The sequence below is a fragment of the Uloborus diversus genome, chromosome 4, assembly GCF_026930045.1.
Source record: "Uloborus diversus isolate 005 chromosome 4, Udiv.v.3.1, whole genome shotgun sequence".
Taxonomy (NCBI): domain Eukaryota; kingdom Metazoa; phylum Arthropoda; class Arachnida; order Araneae; family Uloboridae; genus Uloborus; species Uloborus diversus.
The window spans coordinates 92,219,793-92,234,944 of NC_072734.1; the positions used below are offsets into that span (position 1 = coordinate 92,219,793).

Below are 15,152 nucleotides of genomic sequence, written 5' to 3' on the forward strand. Positions count from 1 at the left end.
AAAATTATCACCACTTAGCGTCTGGCGTTGAACCTTTATAATGACTTGATTAGGAAATATTCTCATCATTTTGCCAGCTTGTCAATATTTGTGTTTTTACGGTGCGATGTTTAATTGTTATTTTGGGAGAAAATTATATGGGTTTTGATTTTTCGATGCTAACAAGGATGATTAACTTTAAATAAACTCTTTTAATTACCGTTTTTTTTTTCTTTAGATGTCTACATTTTGAAAAATGCAATCTTTTAACATCCGATATGAGAATCATATTTTGTTCTTTTTTCAAGCTAACTTCGCTTTATAGCATTCAAATAAATGAAAAGTCTCTTTATTTCTGTTAGAACTCTCATTTCAAGTTTTTAAAGCAAAATTCCATTTTCTGTTATGAGTCAAAAATTAAAATGCTGAATAGATGGTTTATTTTATTTTATTTTTTGGGTCAACTGTGTCCACAGATATTAATGATATGTTTATCATAGGACTCTAAAATGCAATTTTAAAATAATTTTATCAAAAGCATTTCTTTTACAAGCCGTTTTTATACTTTTGATGCCTTCACTTTGAGAATTGCGATCTCTTTGCATCCGCTATGGGAATCCGATTTTACGAAATTTTGATGATTATTACGCTTTGTTAAGAGGTAAACAATTGAAATATCTTTTTATTTTTGTTAAAATCACGGAATTTATAAGTTTTAAACGAAATTCTTTGCTTTTTAAGAATGTCTTGGGTCAAAAAGTTGAATGCTGAACCCTATTCTGAATTTTATTTTATTTATTCATATTTTTGTTTCAATTATTTTAAGTACTGTACAGAAATATATCTAGTATAATTTAACATAATGAATGTAGAATAGTAGATAAATATTGATACTTGAAGCAGCGATGCCCCCCCGCCAAATATCAGAAAAAAATCCAGAATGATTTTATCGATGTAGAAGAGGAAAACACTCAACTTTAAGTTTAATTGATGCCGTCTGTGCCATCTCTAAAGTCTAAAATTTTGTTTTGACAAAAAAAAAAATTTTTTTTTTTGCGAAATTTTTTGATTTTTCACAAAATTATTTGATTTTTCACAAAAAACGGACCCTGTGAAAAATCCTGGACAGACCCCTGGAGATAGTCATTTTAATCCTTTTCTATTGATTCTCCTGGTCATTGAAGCTTAAAAGCATTCACTAGATAGATCTTCAGCATTTTCCACAATTTTTTTTCTGGTTTTTTATCTTTTGGGTGTTCTGGGTCCCTAGGACCCGAATTTTCGCGGAAGTTGCGTCCCTTTCCCGCGAATTTGCGTAAAAAAACCCGCTATAGCGCGTAAACGCGAACCCTGGTTGCATCTTTTTTGTGCGCATGTTAAAAAATGCTGATTTACAAAAGATCACATTTCAGTTTCATTGTTGCTTCTTTATTAGTCTGTTGAACAGACGAATCTGTTTATCTAAAATCTGACAATCTCAAAAGTCCCCTGTGTTAATTTTTTTTTCCTGAGTTTGTAGCATAAATTTAACAATTGTTTCATTTTTATCTCTAATATATTTTCCCAAAAACTTGACTTGGATTCCGACTGCATTGTTGTTCTTGGATTTGATCCAAGATGATATTTAACAGCAGCAAATGGAGAAGGGACTCATTATCAACAGTCACAATGCCCTATGAGTCTCATAAGAAGTGTAACCCAGTGAAAACTAAGCAGCAAGTTTTCTAAGAACTCCCTCTACTCAGCAAATAAGTAAAGAGGGTGTAACAAATTATCTGTGAAAAGGATAGGAACATTGCGCAGTAAGCATTGGCTGAATTAGGTTGAATCACACTGCTGGCAATTACAAAACTATTATTGATTTGTGTATGAATAATGAGTTGTATAAGCGTTTAGATTTTTTAAAAGCAGAAAGTATAAGCTAAATAAATATGTTAATTTAATGAATATTGTGAGGACACTACAATGCAGCAAGAGAATGGAGTTTGTGAGATTGTTTTTGATGACAGGGGAGGAACTTCTGATGAGTGACAGCTCAGAGATTTGAGTTGTTTGGCGGGCTCTATTGTGTGTAACATGTATAATACATGATCATCTTTTATTGTATCCAATATCTGATGAAAAATTTCTTCATTAAAATGTTGGGTTAAAACTTAAAGATTTTCACTCTTTCTTGTCTTATTTCCATCTCTGAAATCTTACAAATATGTCAAAACTACAAATAAAGTTTGTTATTACTTTAGCTGGTATTATATTTTGTAATATTCTACTCCTAAATAAGATTTAAAATTTGCATTCATTTTGATACATATATGTATTTAATAGGAAATTGAGAATCAAAGAAATGAAGTGGCCAGCATTGAACAGGTTTTAACTGCAGTGAAAGAGGAGCATGACAAAGGAAATATTGTTCCAAGGAAGCTTGCTGTTAGTTCTTATACAGCAACACCTAATAATACACCATTTGGTAAGAATATTTTCTTTAATCTTGTTCAGATACTATAACATCAAATATTTATATTTGAATTTAAATGTACATGCATGTATATTAACTTTGGTGCAGGTGTTCATTCATTTTATCAACCCTTCTATTTCATCCAGAAACTAGTAGTTTTTGATCTCTGAAACTTTCTTCTTAACATGCCATATTAATTAAGTGAAGGAATTACCAACGTTTTAATGCACAAAAATCAATTTTTGTGTGTTAAAGCGTTGGTAATTCATTCATTTAGTTTTCATGCCCAAAGGTATTTATTTGTTATGTCATATTAATGCTTAGTACTCATGTATCATCCTAAACACCAACATTTGCCATCTTGACAGCATTTCAAAGTTTGTATTGTAACAGCCAAGATGGTGCATTTGGTGCAATTTCTAATTTATATATAGTCCCAACCAAGTTGACACACTTTATTTATGAAAAAGTTAAGACACGAAATATTTTTGCATAAAGGTTTTGTCATGTCCATGTTGTAAATGATTTAAAAAAGGTCCTTTGAATTATACAGTAAAACCTGTCTATAACAATGCTGTTGGGACCTAAGAAAATATTGTTCTAGACAGATTATTGTTATAGATAGTTTGATTATTTATGATGACTTTTTGCTGATACCAAAGAAAATATTGTTATAGACAGGTTTATCGTTATAGACAGTGTTGTTATACACAAGTTTCACTGTATATGTTTTTTTTTTTTTTTTTTGAGAAGGGGATTCTAAAATAAGTTATTTAGGCAGGCAGGGTATCTTTTTATAATTTTTTTATCGCTAGTGGAATAAGCTCATTAAGCTTGTATGATTAGTGTTTAAGAAGTTAAAAATGATTTTAATCTTGAAAAATCAAAGTACTGTAGCGCTACAAATCCCCCAACCTGAAGTCCATGCGTTTTTCCCCCCTTGAAACTGATTTTGCAGTCAATTTATTTTTGTGAACCCAAAACTATCATACTTAAGTACTATAATCTGCTGATAATGAATTTCCGGCAATTAAACATTGAACCATGGAATGGATCAAAGGTACACAAAAATAAGGCATTAATACAAAGAACTTGGCATGTTAAAACTAAATATGAACAATTTTGGACATTTGAATTTAAAAAAAATTGCCTTAAGTATTGAAAATAAAAGAAATACGAAGTTTTTTTCAAAATAGCACCTATTTTGTTTTTAGATGGTAGTCATTACTTCAAGAACAGTTATTATTATGGATTTAAAATTTTTAAATTTTTCCCTGTTCCACTTGTCTGTTAGAAAACATTCATTCCCCTTTTTTCCTTTCAACAAAAGCAGCCATTGAACTACTTATTTCCAAAGCCTTTGTAGGAATCTTTTCAGTCTTTAAAGACCCGACAGCTTGCCCAATAGTTCAGGTATTAGGCTTGGAATAAGAACATCCAGCATTGTAGCCAGAGTTATGAGAAAAGACGTGAGGTGGTGGTTATGACATACCGTAAAACTGTACAACTTAAGACTACTATACGCTACTATACATCTCAGCTGTAGAGTGACTCTTAGAAAAAAATTCCAAATTACATACAAAGGGAGGGGGAATTTTTTGTATAGTGGTATAAAGTTTGCGGATAGTGGTGACTGTCATGATGCGCGCATTTAATTTTGAAGAGTTATTCAAAAACCAAAAAGATAACAATTCTAGGCCGTGAAAGTGGAAGCATCGCAGCTGCACATAACTTCAGATCAACGACTGCCTTGAATGCCAAAGAACAAAATTTAAAAGACTTACCCTGTGTTGCGTGTATGTAGACGATAGGAAAAACACATTGATTATCGTACGTCCTTTATTTCAAGTTAAACTTCAGAGCAGACAAGATGACAGGACTTTTGCATGGTAATCACCAGGAAAAACATTATTCACTTGATAAAAAAACTCAAATGCGCGGAACACATACTTAAAAGAGTTTAAAAAAAAACGTGGAGCTGGAGCTTGCAAAGTTCGTTAAAGATCGGAAAACGGGGAGTTCATTCGGATGGTGGTGAAACTATCAAATTAAAATGGGAGCAGGACGTGCACTTCACTTTGAAGATGGTGGGGTGTAATTCTGGGATGCATCATAATCAAGGATGTCGGTTGCAGGCCACGCCATGTTGGAAAAAGTGGCGCACAAGTTGGTAATCTCCATGGTGACAATGTTGAGATCATCACACAATTAAAAATGGATTGGGGTAATAGCGGCTCCGTATCATCACCACAAGCTATGTAGATCATCAAAAAAGGTCGTTAATGAAGGGCTCGATTCCGGTACATTCTGCGTGCCGCCATTTGATGCCATCATACACGCAGGTGATGCATTTCATATGCAACCATTACTAGTTGCAGTAAAGCTTAACTATCTTGGTTAAATACATTTAGAAAAAAAAAAAAGAATTTTCACCTCATTTTGAGGTCTTCAAACACCTGGCGGAGAGCCACTGCCGTCAACGGACGCCGTGCACAATTCCTTCTTTTTCGCCATCATTGGAGAGAAACGGAGCTGCGAAAAGCACGTCTGATCGGACTGAGAGCAGCAAGCAGAGTGAAGTGGGGTGGAAAAAATGAATCTGCGATATGAGCGATCAGATCCGGGTACGCGGCAATGCGCGGGAACCAATGAGTGCGTTTGGCACCCAAACAACGAAGGGAAGGGGACGCTACACCATTTTAATGGCCGACAAGAAGATGAAAAAAATCGGATCAACGACTGAAAAATTGTCAAAAAGCTAGACGATGGAAAAAAATGAATAAGTCACATATTTGATATCATAAAGTGCGCATTTAAAGGGAAACGCGGGGGAAAACGTGTAATGCACAAGAAAATGAAAAAACAACTAAATGGGGGAAAAAAACGATTAAAATGACCGAAAACATGGGAAAAAAAATAAATGGGTAAAAAAAATGTGATATGCATTATCACAGTGACAACTTTAAACCGCCTCATATTTTCTTTGATATGCACTGCAAAGCCGCTGCGGTCTAAAGTTTCAATGCATAGATCATTCTGTTCCAGTCCCGTACACTGCAAAAATTAAAAAAAAAATTGTACTTTTTTCAATTTATAAATATTTTTATACTTTTTGAGTGAATTTCAGCTTTTCTTAAATGAAATCATTGTGAAAAATACAATATTTTATTCAGATGTATAAATATGAACGCTAGATAGTATGAAAAGCAATTAGTAGATACCTACTCCTGGATTTATTTTTTTTACAAGAGCATTTTTTTAATCATTTTTTTTTACAGGGGCTTGATGCAAATTTTGTCCCAATTGGGTAGGTTTCTTCAATGTCACAATAATTTTTTTTTTTGTAATAAATGACATCGGGGGGGGGGGGGGGTGAGGCCAACACCAAAATTTACCCTTTTTTGCTTTCTTTGTTGAAATTTGGTTGCTCCTGATTTCTTGGATCACCTTTTCCATCAGTTCAGGCAATTATTTGAGGTAAGGACGGCCGCCTATCTTCTTTCTTTTCCTGGATTCATGTCTAAAACCAAAGAAAACCTGAAAACTAAAAAACTGCTCAAGACAATATGAAATTGTTCACAAAATATTGACAAACGATAGTAAAAATGGGTGGTCCAAAGTTGCAACTTGAATTCCCATATTTTGTTTACTTTCAAATGACAAGTAAACAAAGCCTCATCAGGATTCGCCGATAAGGCTAAATCATCTTAGATACCTAAGTAATTAAGTAATGAACTTACCTTCAGAGAATTCAATTAACAAATATATGTTTTGAAGGAGACTTTGAGAGCTGAAGCAAAAATTTCAAAAAACCTCCCAACACAAATGAATATTGACACAAGAATGATAACACTGGAGCTTGAAGTAAACAACATGAATTTCGCTGAATACTTGCGGACCTACTGAAGTTTTTTAAAGACTTCAGCTTTACTCCAACGACCACTACATGGGACGTACTACCGGATTCCTTCAATGGTCTAAAGTTGCAACACAGGTCTAAAGTTGTACGGTTTTACGGTATTAGCTGACGCTGACACTCATCAAGTAGTCTGACAAGAGTTTTTATGGTTTTTTCCTATTTAAAACACAAATGTAGGGACCCACCCTTAAATGTCTTCCAGAAAGGAACTTTTTGCCAAGGTGCTCCGCATTCAAATAAATCATGTTAGCAAACTTTAGCTAGCAAAGTGTTGCATGTTGAGGGTAACTACGACAACAAACTTCAGCAGATCAACTTAATACTTTAAGAGTTTATTAGAGCAAAAAAAAAATTCACAATGTCTCTTTTCCCAATTGTTCAAAATTTCTTAACTGAAAATATTCAGCAATTTATTACTTTATTTTATATATTTTTTGAATGAAAGTAAACCTTTTTCTTCTATGAATTAAAAACTTTGAAATATGAAAATTTTCTTAGCACTCCCCCACCTCTAAAATTAATGTATGGGTTCCCATGTCACTTACAGCAAAGGCTACTTTTAGTAAAAGCTTAATAGACCAATTGATTTAATTTTTCAACTATTAAATGCTTTCGTCTGAAAATCATTGTATTAGTGCAAGTTTTTTTGCTTCCTTTTTTTTATCATACTAAAATGATTTTAATGAAGCTGCTTGTAACTTATTTTATGTTATCAAAATTCTGATTTTCAAAAATAATTTTTTAAAAACTTGTATAGGAAATCTAAAATTTTCTGTCACATTCTTCTAGATTTGACGCCTCCCAAATCTCCTGATCATCATGAAATTGCTAAAGAAATACAAGGGATTGCTGTGGATGATGGGGCGTCACGTTCAAAGAACAATGGTTTGTACTTTAAAAAAAAATCCTATTTCTTGTGTTGAATATCTATTAAAGTATATTATAGTACAAATGTTCTGTTTTTGCATAAGATAGATATTCATAGTTTATTCCACTGAAATTAAACTTTTTCTTACTTTCATTTAATTGACTGTCCATGGTGTTAGCTCTGAATGAATTTTTTTTCTTAATGTGAGAGGTTTTAATTACAGTCCGATCCCGACTTACACGAGGGATGCATACCCCTCCAAGACACCTGCCGCAAGTCAAAATTTTGCTTTGTGGAACAACATATGTTTAGAATTTTTTTATAAGCATACCCAATTATTTCAGACATATGTTAACACCCCTCAAAGCAGCAGTAGCAATGTCAAAGGATTCTTTTGTTCCTTTTGGTTCATCAAACATTATAAAAATAATATATTGGGGATCAATAAACCTAAAAATGATGACATTCTGCTATTCTTAAGATATTTTTTCTTGCCATGCCCATCTGAAGTTAATTTTTCAGCAGTGCCAGTTTTACCACCGGCAAGATATCCTTTAACATCGGCTCTGCGTCCTCTCCCTTCTTTTACCACGAAACAAAATAACTCGCTCATTTGTTTAGAGGTTTTCTCACTAAAAACACGCTTACCAACAAGACGCTCATTGTGCTTTTTGATTAGAATCAGATCATATAATATCCCTCCATTTACTATTGGCAATTGTTACAAACCATTTCTTGACTATATATTACCGGATCTTTTGAGAGAAAAAAACTACTTTTTACTGTTATAAAAAGTGTTACTATTTAACATAAATTACTGTTATGAAGCTTAAAATTAATAATCAATGAGATACGTGAATTAAAACAGTAGGATACTTACATTAAGTACATTACTGCATTATAATAGCACTGAACAATAGATATGGTAAACTTAATTATAATTTATAAAATTACGAAGATGATGGTTTTTTGCAATTCAGTAACTCCCCTATTTCTGGCCTGTTTAAGCCACAATGAAAGAACCACTTCCATTTTCATGATGTTTGTATTTTGTTCAGACACTACTGTGCGAGTTTCAGTATTAAAACTAAGTTCTGAACTTTTACGGATTTCCTTTTCTTGAATTTTAATTGTACGTATCGAAGATAAACTCATACCTAATTGTCATGCTACCTTTGATGCACTTTATAATTGTTCAAGCATATCGAGAATTTTACCTTTTCTTGCTTTGTCAAAGTTAAGAGCCATTCTATTTTATCAATGTTCATATGTAGAATGAAAAAAAAAACAGTTAAGAATCGGAGGGGTTATTTGTATAAACTATAGCAAAGCTAAGCATTGTTTAGATTAACACAGTGTGAACTTCCGCTTTCAGTGATGCTAAAGGGATGAAAATCCATTCAGGAAACCAATATTTAGTGTCAATGAAGCCCATTCTAACGCTCCGTCGCTTCTTTCCAAAAAATGTCATGTTGCAGGCAAGCAATTTGCATCAGCAATAAAAAAAATAATTACTGACAAAAAAAACTAGCGTTATAGACATTTTGCGTAAGTCTGATTGCGTTGTAGCGAGATTCAACTGTATGATGCTTTTACTGAAGTTATATTTGTTTTTTTAATATTTAACAGCTTAGATTTAAAAAGTTGAAGAATAATAGATTTTTAATGTGGTTTTTGATTTTGAGAACAAAAGTAGATACAGTAGAACTTCGATCCAACGTTCCCTCATCTTTCATCTTCCTATATGCCTCTTCCGGGATTGTCTTGTTTTAAATTGCCCATCAGGAATGCTATCCAAATAGTGTTAATTTTACCTACTTGGATTGTTTCTGAAGCTAGTTTGGTAGTTTTTTACATTTATTGTTCAGAGGTTTCAGCATGTGACTTGATTTCTTGTCAAAAAATGATAGTAGGTTATAAAAACAAATGGATCATGATGCAAGTAAAAACTAGGGATGTGTCGTTCATGAACGAATATGTCAAAAAGAACAAATCCTTGAAATGAACGGATATGTTTGTTCATATAAAAAAATGAATGACTGTTCTTTTGAAAGGTGAGCAATTTGGAACATTGTACTGATGCACTTGTGATAAAATCGTTTTTTTTTTTTTTTAATTACATTCATCTTCAAATTTTTAACTCCCACTCAATCTCAAATATCCTTTTTCTCAGTGCAGTATAATTTATTCATTTTAAACCTTTTTACCATCTGCTTTATTTATCATTTTTCTATAACCGTTGCAGTGCATTTCCAATGTATCCATTAGTAATAATTTTTGTAACTTGCTTGGGTCCCTAGCAAAAGGTTTGGACTTTCCACTTCCTGTCTCAGGCACCTGCTAAATTCCTTCTCACGCTTTCTGTCGCCAAAATTATTTCTGAAAATACCTTTTATCATTTTTATGGTAATGTCTTCTATAACATTCCTATTAACTACGAACTATATTGATTTGGGTGAAGTACACCACCAGCTCAGTCATTTCCAGCCAAGGACTGCAGTTTCGTGCTTATTAGCACTCATCAGCCCGGCATAGGAAAGTGACTGAGTTAGTTTTTTTGTTAAGTTGATTCACAGCTTCCAAGTTGCTTGTTTAACCTTCAATATCCAGAGGATTTTAAAGGATTATTGCTGTTTATTTTTTCCGCATTTAAAAAAACTGATTTTTTTTTCTGTTTTCATCTGTACTGTGGAATAATTTTGAATCTCCCTGATATTTTGGTTGTTCCATCGCTCTTTTTATGCACTGAAGAAGGGGTTTGATATTATAACCTCGAAACAGCTGGTTGCAGAGTTTTTAAACTCTTTTTAAATGCTCTTATTTGAACATATATACACGTCATATTTTTACGCATTTCAATATAACAATGTTTTTGACTGCTTCTTTTACAATAGTATATATGTATATATACTGTGCTGTAGCTGGGAAAAAATATTTCGAGGAACCACCTCTTTCTTTTGGGTAGATGTCATGGTTAACAGATGTTGGTTTTGGGGGGTCAAAAAAGGTCAGTTTCGATAACTTACGCCAGTTTTTATTTAAAAAGCAGATGTTTACTTTTTTTAAAAAAACCTTGTTTTGATACCAGTTTACAGTGAATTGGGTGTTATTATTATTATTTTTATTAATATCATCTTGTCTTTTTTCAAATCGTAATCTGCATTGCTTTAAAGAATATTAGTTCTGTAATTACTTCAATATTTGCTTTATAGTATTTTAAGACATGCTTTCGCCTTCTTTACTTGCTGACTCGCGACACATTCCGAAACCTGTGAGGCTCCTTTTAGGGTATGCTGCTCCCACCCACTGACGAAGAAGCAGCTTAGTTGTGCATATCTGAACATTCTATATTTGACCCCAAATAAAATATTTTAAATTAATTTTTCATAGGCATATTTTCTTTTAGACTAATTTTAGTTATTTTTCCTGTTCCAAAGAAGATTACTGTTCAAATGAAAAATTTCGAATGTACGTGAGAATGTCATGCAGGAGAGATCGCATGTAACTTTTTTAAATGAACGCAGTCGTTCAAATGAACAAGTTGAATGAACCGATCAAAAGAATGAACGATCCTCTGTCCGGATCATGAATTATGATCCTCAACAGATCATTAAAATGAACGACATTGCCCATCTCTAGTGAAAACGAATGTTTGATTACATAACCAGTTCCTATTATTGCTAAAGCACTTATAGTAATGTTGAAATGATTCATCTAAATTAAGCTAAGATATCAAAAATGTTAAAAAATGTATTGTTTAAGAAGAAAAGTGCATGCAGTCCAGTCAAATGGAACCTGCTGCTATAATAGTGTGTATATTTGTACAAAATGGGAAATTGGAGACTTCCGGTAATATTACTTCAGCCTTGAATTCTTGTGGGGAAAAAAAACTGTAAAGCATGTTCGTATAAATTTTAAAAACAAAGATATTAAAAAATATTCATTGAACACATCCAGAGACTGCAGTTTCGTTCTTATTAGTGATAACCAGGCTGTCTGGTATATTGCATGTATTTCTGCCTTAGCTCTGGCTTAGGGGCGGTAACTTACTGCTAAATACCCAAGCTTTGCCTTCAATTCACGAGTCAAACCACAACATGCTGCTTACACTCACTGGTGATGATTAATTTACTTTATCTATCAATAAAAAATATCTTGATTTTTTTTAATCTTTTCAAAACAGTCATAATTTTTTTACACCCTGATCCAACCACCCATTACACCCTGATGAAATTAACTAATAATTTATAAATAAACTGGAAGATTAAAATAACCTGTAAGTCAGAAATTAAAACCTTAGTCTTCGAAAACAACTTTAAATGCTGAAGTTTTCCCAATGACAGCTCTTGATAACTGAAGGAATGTCACTATTTGCAATCTAAACTTTTTTTTTTCTTTATATCACTCAAGTAGCAGCTAGAAAACAGTACCCTATGTCTTCCTGATACCATTAGTTGAAGTTTAATAGCTACCGAACTTTCTCAATGCTGTTGTGTCATCATTGCAGTAATTATTCTTGGAATGTATAAACCATTACAATAAATGTAGCTACAGTAAAAACATAGATATATAGCATGATATGTTGTTTACTACTGTTACTTTGCTGCTCAAAAGCATTTATTCATTTCTTATTATAGTTAATGCTTTGACTGCTTAGTTTACATTATTGTGAGTTTGACAGATATCTTAAATTATCATTTGTGCCTTTCAGATTCTGATGATGAGTGTGGCAGTATTTCAAGTGTTTTGCAGTATTTCAAGCGTGAGCAGTGTAGATTCAGACACTGAATTTGTTGTCATTCCAATGCCAAAATGTTTCAATTTATCAGAATCTTTTGTTTCCAACCATATGCCACACTTGGACCGATTTTTGCGATCTAATACAGGTAAATTTCCAAATTCAATTCATTGGGAATATGTGCAATACTTTCTGAAGTTGTATGACAAATTAGATCAAATTATTCTTGAATTTGTACTTAATGTTCTATTCATATATTTATAAATAATTTTTAAAATCAAATTAAAACTGCAGTACTTTGAGAAGAACATCAAATAGCTATATATTGTGCTGCACAGTAGTACTTAGAGTATTAAATTTGCAAAAATTCCAGTTTTTTAGTTAAATATTTCTTTATTGGACTCGCTAGATACGGGGTATATGTTAAGATTTTTTTAACAAGATATCTACCAATAGTTGGAAAGGTAAACCGTTGGACAATGTTGTGGAACCATAAATAATCAAACCTTATACCTGGTCAAGTATCGTGAAAACCAGCTTATCCGTCATAGCACGTAGGTAAATAAAAACTGGATTTTTCACTGTTCATACATTGGTGCAGCCCATACTCATTTTTTTCATAAGCTGTTGAATTCCAACCTCCAATAATATGATTTGTGAATTCCTGAGAATAAATGAACTACAAATCCTTCTTTAACTAGGAATGCTATGGTCAAAAGAATTACTTTTTTCAAACGTGTTGAGAGATGTACTATAAGGGGAAGACAAAAAAAAAAAAAAAGAGATTAAAAGTATATATAATTAACAATAATAGAAGTTCTAGTTACAAATATTCAATCTCTGCTGTAGCTTTGCTATGGGAGAGAGGGGGCGGGGGACTTTCATTTTTTTTAAGTGGAAGTCTTGTTTGGGCATCTAAACATCCGGAGAGGTAAGGGGGGGAGGCAGCCCTGACTGCCAGTTCATTCATATGGCTGGCATCTTTGGCAAATTTTCATATGAGTATGTTGGTAGTAGTTTCAACAATGATAAAAGTTAAATATATATATATATATATATATATATATATATATATATATATATATATATATATATATATATATGAGTATATTTTGTACTCCCATCTTAGAGGAATTTAACTTAATGTGGCAAGCATTCCATTTTGATGTTGATATTTCACTGGTCAGCTTTATTTTTAAAACTTTAATAAGTTATAAATAACATTTCATTTTTAGTTTTGTTTACAAATATCTTGGATAAATGTAGTTTATAGTGCTAGTTTCTTCATTGAAGATCTGCTATGCAACTCTTAAGTTAAATGTGGCAATTCCACTTTTCTTTTTTTTTTTCCAACATGAGTACTGCCTATGCTCTGGTTTTACAGTGCATGTTAATTTTGATGCTGAAATTTCTCTTATACCAGTCATTGAAACCAGACATTCTTCGCAACTACCACATATATATGCTTAAATTATTGCTTGTTACATAAATTGCATACTTAAAACGTTTTTTAATGCTTAAGTATAGAACATTAACTAGTTACAGTAGGCGCCCCTTAACATGATCACGGTAATGTTGTCATTCGCTCAATATTATGCGGAATAACGAAATCCCTGCACACTTGCATATTAACACGTGGAAGAAAAGGTCAGGTATTGTAATCAATGTTTTCGTTTATTATTATCACTTTTTCATAAACTTTAAATGTTCCCCCCTTATTTTGTTCCTTAATCCTTGTAAATACAAAGCCAAACCCTGACAAAACTAACTTTATGTAGGACATTTTGTGGGTTTCTATAGCAATGCAATCTTTTCCTAGGATGAAACGACAGGAAATTTGTTCTCAGTGACCACACACTCCCCTTAAGTTGATTTTTATTTGCACATGCAAAAATTCAGTGGTTTGGACATGTTGCAAGTGGTGATCTTCTCCCACTTTGTTAATTAATGTAGCTTCCAGAAAAATATTTTTTTTTTAATCTGTAATGCAGAAGAATTTTTCTCCCAGTGACATTAAAAACTTCGCTCTAAACGATAAAACATTAGAGCCACGAAGAAAGAGTGCATTGATTTAACTGTGAAGGGAAAATTTAACATTTTAAACACTTTGACTATTTACCTGTGATGAGTCAAAGAAATACTGCAACACAGTTAAACATTTCTCAGCCATTACTTAGTATGATACTAAAGAATCGTGACGAGATTGAAAGCAGAGTGAAGTTAAATGAAAATTTAAACGTTTAATTGAGTCATTGTAATTTTAATTTGCAGTTGTAAAAATAAATGCTTCTTAATTGAAAAAAAAAAATCATTTTATGTATCCTGGATTCTGTTCAGTTATTGTTATCAAACTCGGTGTCCCAAAGTGATCACATTAAGCAGCGTCTACTAGATTTTATTTTACTTCCCTAATGCAATTTTTTCTTAGTCATGCCGTTGCTCTAAAATTATTTCAAATTTTGTATCAAGATGTTGTATTCTTTGTTTCTTTTTTATAGGTATTTGAAGCATTTTTAAAAATTAATTAGCAATTACAAGTTAGAATGTAACAATACTTGGGTACAAAATAATGACAAAAAATTGTGTTTTGAAAGGCGTTTATATACATGTTTATTAACACTAGAAAGACAAATGTACCCATGTGGCTCTCTGTCCCTTATTTGTTGTTTAGTGAGATTTTTTCATAAACTGAACTTAACCCAGTTTTCTGACATTCCAAAATATGATCCCATGTAATTTATATATATTTTAGCTAAATAGCAACTTAAATATTGACAATAAAGGCCATAGTAACCATGAGATATTTTATGATAAAAAATACAAATTCTTCCTTTCTTGTATTCACCATTATTAAGAAGTGCAATATTTAGTATATAATTTCATCTTGCCCTTTTTACATTTAGTTTGACTTTTAAGTGCTATATGCTACAACTGTTCCTACTCGCTCATAAAAACCAGCATAAAAAAAGTAAGAGCTGCTCAAAAATTTCAAATTTTGACTTGCAAAGACCAGTAGTGAAATAATCATACCCTCAGCTTTTATTTCCAAATTAGAGGTGATCTTTGTAGCATGAAAAAGAACTCACTCATGAAGAAAGTTTGGAAAAATAACGCTCATAAAGCTTCTCTGGCTTCATAGCTATATAGTAATTTTCAATCTTTCAAGGGTTGAAATTACTAAGTAGGTGTTGAA

The 15,152-nt window shown here is 32.3% G+C and overlaps 1 protein-coding gene across 1 annotated transcript in view; it reads left to right on the forward strand.

Annotated features, from left to right (window-relative positions):
- LOC129220707 (next to BRCA1 gene 1 protein-like) overlaps window positions 1-15,152 on the forward strand; it is a gene marked incomplete in the record, with an annotated part of 83,705 nt that overhangs the window by 60,566 nt on the left and 7,987 nt on the right. The window contains 4 exon segments of the mRNA XM_054855137.1: window positions 2,305-2,446; window positions 7,143-7,238; window positions 11,933-11,955; window positions 11,957-12,107. Coding sequence (XP_054711112.1) covers window positions 2,305-2,446; window positions 7,143-7,238; window positions 11,933-11,955; window positions 11,957-12,107 — 412 coding nt within the window.